Here is a 6,954-nt window from a genome sequence, read left to right as displayed (position 1 = left end):
TTCCTTATACTTGGGTGTTGTTGCTTTTGCTTACTGGACGTATGTATTTGGATTGAATATTCTTGTGTTTATGTGATCCTGGTCTATTTACGTGACGGTACCTCATTGGGCGAAAGCTCACACCGTGAATTTTGTTTTCCTTACAGGGATTTACCTTTTGGACTTTGATTTTGAAGAATGAGTTGAGTAGAGCTAGTTGAGAGATTTTGTATAGCTCCTCAATAGTTGGAAACTTTATTTGTACTCGGATTTTAAATGTTTCCTTTTGGCTTGTAAACCCACGAATGTGGTTTGTAACAGTGTGTGTGTACTCCTGTTCAATGTATTATATTTGGCTTGTATATATACCTTTCGGGGATTGTTGAAAGTTACCTGTATTTAGTTGGGCCTTGGTGGATTGTGACGTGGCAATGCACTATTTGCTTTACGTTTTGGATTTCCAATTTTTCCGTTTCTCGTTTGTTGGTTTGGTTAAGCGCGCTAATAGTTTCCCGAACGACTTGTGTTAGTGTTTGACCGTTTTAGTAGTCCTGGCGAGAGCTGGGCAGGCAGTCCGCTAACCCCTTTGGTACGCCTTAGGGGAAGGTGGGGCTGTCACAGGTGGTATCAGAGCCTAGGTTAGAAATAACCTGGGCGAACCTGAACCCTGATTCTTAGAACTTTTGGGGATTGTGTTTAGACGCCATTAAGTGTGAATATATTGTCTAAGCTATAAACCTTTGCTATCTTGTAGGTTATGGCCGGTACTAGTGGAGCAGGCGGAGGCGAGCCACCTCAGAGGCACCCACGGGTTATCGACTACCAGGAGAGACCAGGAGGTCCGATCCGGCTGTGGTATACCGCTAGCCGGACCCGCCGCTGTAGGCGTTGCCAGTTTTATTCTTACGCGGACCACGTGGTTGTGGCAGTGCTTGCTGAGCGACGGAGGCTTAGATGTGCCGCCGCCAGGGAGCGCACTGAGACCCTTAGGCTTAGGGGCATCACGCGGATGCAGGCCGATAGGATTGGGGAGCTCCAGGGGGACGTGGCCATGGAGCAGGAGAGGACGAACGCTCTGAGAGAGCAGTTGCAGGTGGTTAACGACCGCCTTATGCGAGTAGTCCGGGAGGTGAGAGACCGGTCCGGTGCTATTATCGATGAGTGTGGGGCGCTGATCCAGGGGGTGATTGGCGCTAATGCGCCAGGGGGAGTTCCAGGTGGCGGAGCTCCAGGTCAGGGAGGCGCCCCTAGCTCTAGCTCTGGGGGGGAGTCGGTTGGCTCCGTCGAGGACTAGATTAGGGTTTTAGCCTTGTTTTGATCCCGTGTGAGGGATACCTAGGAAAGCTTTTGGATCGTTGCTTTGTGCTTTTGGGACCTAGGTTGTACAGTGTATTTTGACCGACCCTCTTTTGGCTTCACGGGAGTACTTTGTGTATATATTTGCTTGACTGCTTATGTACGACTGTTTGTCACCGTTATGTGTTCTGTGTATAACTGCTCTATGTGTATACATATCTTATGTGGTGTTTATTTTTGGTTCTTCGATCATGCTTATATGCTTATATGACTATATTTTGTACCTCGACTTTAGAGTGACATTAGAGCAATGGAAGGCACTCGTAGTGGACGAGGCCGCGGGCGCGGGGTTAGGCAGCCCACAACTGACGAGGGTACTAGGGATACCACGACTGAACCAAATCCTGAACCTAGGGTTGACCCTAATGCCCAGATAGCTGCTGCTATGCAGCAAATGACTGACCTGTTAGCCCACGTAGTGCAACAGCAGGGCCAACCTCCTATCCAGCAACCTGGGAACCCTGGCCATGTAGTAGAGAGTGAAGATCGGGCCCTAGAGAGATTTCAGAAGTTTTCTCCGCCAAAATTTCTGGGAGGGCCAGATCCGGACGTGGCCGAAAAATGGTTAGAGAAAATGATAGATATTTTTGCCGCCCTACACTATTCAGAAGAGAGACAGGTTACTTTCGCTGTATTCCAACTGGAAGGGGCCGCGCGTTCTTGGTGGAACGTGATACGAATGAAGTGGGACCGGGAACAAACCCCAAGAACATGGGTAAACTTTGTGAGGGACTTCAATGCGAAATACTTTCCCCCTCTAGTCCAGGAAAAGAAGGAGGACGAGTTCATTGGACTCCGCCAGGGGACTCAATCGGTGGCTGAGTACGAGAGCCAGTTTACTCGTTTATCTAAGTTTGCCCCTGAACTCATTCTAACGGAGCAAAGGAGAGTTAGGCGTTTTATTCAAGGGCTCAATGTGGAAATCCAAAAGGATCTGGCGGTAGCCCAGATCAATATCTTTAGTGACGCTGTGGAGAAAGCTTTGCGAGTTGAAAATGCAAGGCTCCAAGTAAGGAATTTTCAGGTGAAAAAACGGGGGTTCTCTGCGAGTAGTTCGAACCAAGGGGATAAAGGGACCCCTCCTAAGTTTGGAAGAGGAGTCGGAGGAGGAAAGCAACCGGGAATGACGCTAGGGACTCCGCCGAGGGGTAGTCACAATGGACGGGGCCCGTAAAGAAGCGCTTCACAAGGAAGTTCGGCCTCAGTTGCACGTGGACCCTGTGGATTTTGTGGGAAACCAAACCACACCGAGGACAATTGTTAGAGGAAAGAAAGGAAATGCTTGCGTTGCGGGAGTGCGGAGCATCAAATAGCTAACTGTCCGGTGTTACCTCGGAAGGCTAGAGTAACTACCCAGTCGTCGAAGGCTAACTCGGGACAGTCCAAGGTAGAAGGGACAAAGCCAAAGGTCGGGTTTACTCCCTTGAGCAACAACAAGTCCCTGATTCCTCTGGGGTTGTAGAAGGTACGATCCCTATTTTTCATCGTCTAGCTAGGATTTTGATCGACCCTGGTGCTACACATTCCTTTGTTAACCCCAATTTTATGTGCGGCATTGATATAACCCCTGTTAGCTTGCCTTATGATTTAGAAGTTAGTACTCCTACGGGGGACCAACGTTTGATTACTGGTTTGATGTATACAAATTGCAAAATTTGGGTAGGAGAGAGGAAGCTTTTGGGGAATCTTATAAGTTTAGCTATTAAGGGGTACGACGTTATATTGGGTATGGACTGGCTAGCTAAGTACGATGCACAACTTGATTGTAAGAGAAAAATAGTGGAATTTCGTATACCGGGGGAGGCAACCCTAAGGCTCGATATAAGGGGTAGTTTAGCCTCATCTGCATTGATTTCGGGTATTCGGGCTAGGAAATTTCTGTATAAAGGGGCCCAAGGGTTCCTAGCTTTTCTTATAAACACTCCTACTGATAAGTTGAGGGTTGAAGATGTGCCTGTAGTAAGTGAATATCCGGATGTGTTTCCTGATGAATTAGTCACTTTACTTCCGGAGAGAGAAATAGAGTTTAAGATCGACTTATTGCCGGGGACGTCACCTATCTCTAAGACCCCCTATCGAATGGCACCTGCTGAGCTCAAGGAGTTGAAATTACAGTTGCAAGACCTGTTGGAGCGTGGGTTTATTCAGAAGAGTGGATCTCCGTGGGGGGCTCCGGTACTATTTGTTAAGAAGAAGGATGGAACTTTAAGATTGTGTATCGATTATCGGGGATTAAACAATATGACCATTAAGAACAAATACCCACTTCCCCATATCGATGAACTGTTTGACCAGTTGCAAGGCGCGGTGGTCTTTTCAAAGTTAGATCTTCGACAGGGTTACTATCAGTTGCTTATTAAGAAAGAAGATGTACCCAAAACTGCTTTCAATTCTAGATATGGGCATTTTGAGTTTGCGGTCATGCCCTTTGGGTTAACCAATGCCCCTGCCGCCTTTATGGATTTGATGCATCGGGTTTTCAAACCCTACCTGGACCGATTTGTTGTCGTGTTTATTGACGACATTTTGGTCTATTCTAAAACCCGTGAGGAACATGAGCAGCATTTGAAGTTAGTGTTACAAACTCTGAGAGATCATCAGCTATATGCCAAATTCAGTAAGTGTGAATTTTGGCTGGAGAAAATCTCTTTCTTGGGACATGTGATTTCAAAAGAAGGTATCACGGTGGATCCCGCGAAAGTAGAGGCAGTGGCGGAATGGAAGAGGCCAGAAAATCCCACTGAGATTTGCAGTTTCTTAGGGTTGGCTGGGTACTATAGACGCTTTATTAAAGACTTTTCCAAACTGGCCGGCCCTTTAACCGATCTAACGAAGAAAAATAGCCGTTTTGTGTGGGATACTAGGTGTGAAACCAGTTTTCAGGAGTTGAAACGAAGGTTAACCATGGCTCCTGTTTTGGCCTTGCCTAATGGGAAGGACAGTTTTACCGTTTATACCGATGCTTCGAGGGAAGGCTTGGGGTGCGTATTGATGCAGAACAAGAACGTGATTGCCTTTGCCTCTAGGAAACTAAAAACCCATGAACAAAACTACCCTACCCATGACTTGGAGTTAGCTGCAGTGGTCTTTGCTCTGAAAAAGTGGAGACATTATCTTTATGGGATAACTTTTGAGGTTTATTCAGACCATAAAAGTCTTAAATACCTTTTCTCCCAAAAAGAGTTGAATATGAGGCAAGGCCGGTGGATGGAACTCTTAGAAGATTATGACTGCACGATCAACTACCATCCCGGTAAGGCTAACGTAGTAGCGGATGCCCTAAGTCGGAAGGCTCAAGTAGCAAGGTTGATGGTCAAGGAGTGTGAAATGTTAGGAGCAGCTAGTGAATGGAACCCTAGTATGGGATGCAAGAAAATAACTTTTGGAAATATTCGGGTAACATCTGCTATTCTTGATAGAATTAAAGAAGCCCAAGAGAAGGATCCGATGGTACAAAAGTGGAAGGAAAAGGTGGAAAAGGAAGCACTACCTGATTTCAATTTGGGTCCTGAAGGGATTTTAAGATATAGGAACCGCGTAGTAGTAGCCAATGATGAAACCCTGAAAAGAGAAATTTTGGAGGAAGCCCATCGATCGAAATACACAATCCATCCTGGTAGTAATAAGATGTACCAAGACTTGCGACGGTTGTACTGGTGGGATAAGATGAAGAGGGAAATTGCACAATATATCCAAACCTGTCTGATTTGCCAGCAAGTTAAGGCGGAACACCAAAAACCCTCTGGACTGTTACAACCCCTTGAGATACCTGAATGGAAATGGGAAAATATCACGATGGATTTTGTTTCTGGACTGCCAAGAACTCAAAAAGGACATGATGCCGTTTGGGTGATCGTCGATCGGTTGACCAAATCGGCTCACTTCTTACCTGTGAATGTGAAGGATTCCATGGATAAGTTGGCTCGGTTGTACCTGAATGAAATTGTGAGGTTGCATGGGGTTCCCGTGAGTATAGTTTCCGACCGAGATCCTCGTTTTGTATCGAGGTTTTGGCAAAAGTTTCAAGAGAACTTGGGGACAAAAATCAACCTTAGTACCACTTATCACCCCCAGACGGATGGACAGTCGGAGCGAACAATTCAAACCCTCGAGGATATGTTACGGACTTGTATTCTGGATTTTGGGGGTAATTGGGGCCAACACATGACTTTGGTAGAGTTCGCCTACAATAATAGTTACCATTCGTCCATTCAGATGGCACCATATGAAGCTCTCTACGGAAGGAAGTGTCGTTCACCCATTTACTGGGATGAAGTAGGGGAAAAGAATGTCCTAGATCCAACAACCATTCCTTGGATGGAGGATGCACAAGAGAAGGTTAAATTGATCCGTCAAAGACTCCAAGCAGCTCAAAGCCGACAAAAGAGCTACGCAGATAACCGAAGGAAAGATTTAGAGTTCGAAGTTGGAGACCGTGTTTTCCTTAAAATTACACCACTACGAAGCATCACTGCGGGTAGAGGAAAGAAACTTCAACCACGGTTCTTGGGGCCTTACAAAATCCTCCAACGAGTTGGGAAAGTAGCGTACCGACTTGAGTTGCCGCCAAGTTTATCTCGGATTCATAACGTCTTCCATGTTTCGATGCTAAAAAAATACTATCCTGATCCAACCCACGTTGTGCGACCAGAGGAGATTGAGTTAGATGAGGCACTCACTTACGAAGAAAGACCTGTACAAGTACTCGATCGGAGGATTAAGGAACTGAGGAATAAGCAAATTCCATTAGTGAAGGTTATGTGGAGAAATCATGGAATAGAGGAGGCAACTTGGGAGTTGGAGGAAGAGATGAAAAAGAAATACCCTGAGCTATTTAGTAACCCGGGTGAGCAATTTCGAGGACGAAATTCTTTAAGGGGGAGAGAGTGTGAGAATCCAGAGAGAAAAAAAAAATTTATTATTATTTATTTATTATTTTATTCATGTGCACGCGTTTCTTTTATTTTCTTTATTATATTACTTTTCTCAACATTTTATCAGTAAATATAGTTTTTAAATCATTTTTCTAGTATAAGGTAGTTCGTGTGAATTTTGGAACGTCTTTTGGTCGTGGGACCCGCTAGTGCATTAGGTGAGAGAAATTTGACCAATTAGGTTAAATTTTGCGTAAAGAAATTTTGTTACTAGGTATTAGGAGATAATTGGAGGTTGCCTAGATGGATTAGCCATGAGGGACAAGAAGATAACTCTAGCAAGACAAAGTGCCAAGTGTCCAATTTTGGTTGGACCAAGCTTGCCTAACTTTTGACTAAACTTTCTTTACTTTCCTTAAAGTCCAAATTTGACTCAATCATCTTCATTCTTCACCACCTCTTGGCCGAACCTCTAGCAAGCAAAGGAGAAAAAATTCTTCAACCTTTCATCTACAAATCCTTGCCAAATCTTGAAAACTAACCGATTAATTTCCAAATTAGTCCATAAAATCATCTTCCTAAGAGTGTTTGAAGAACTTAGTGGTGTTGGTTTGGAAGAAAACCTCACAAGCTACAACCTTTCTTGAAGAACTAAGGTATCTTGCTTGGAACTCATCTTTTGGTTTTAATTTTGGCCAATTGGTGCCTTATAGTAGCTATTTACGCGATTTTACGGAAGATTTGG

The 6,954-nt window shown here is 44.9% G+C and overlaps 1 protein-coding gene across 1 annotated transcript in view; it reads left to right on the top strand.

Moving 5' to 3' along the window:
• The first annotated feature begins 3,414 nt into the window (after positions 1-3,414).
• LOC113780376 overlaps positions 3,415-6,954 on the top strand; it is a 4,736-nt gene continuing 1,196 nt past the window's right edge. The window contains exons 1-2 of the mRNA XM_027326182.1: positions 3,415-3,510; positions 5,710-6,181. Coding sequence (XP_027181983.1) covers positions 3,415-3,510; positions 5,710-6,181 — 568 coding nt within the window. The remainder of the gene's footprint in view (positions 3,511-5,709; positions 6,182-6,954) is intronic.

The sequence above is a fragment of the Coffea eugenioides genome, chromosome 8 (assembly GCF_003713205.1).
Source record: "Coffea eugenioides isolate CCC68of chromosome 8, Ceug_1.0, whole genome shotgun sequence".
In the NCBI taxonomy this organism is placed as follows: domain Eukaryota; kingdom Viridiplantae; phylum Streptophyta; class Magnoliopsida; order Gentianales; family Rubiaceae; genus Coffea; species Coffea eugenioides.
Note: the sequence above shows the minus strand (reverse complement) of the source record. Positions and strands in the feature narration are given on the sequence as shown.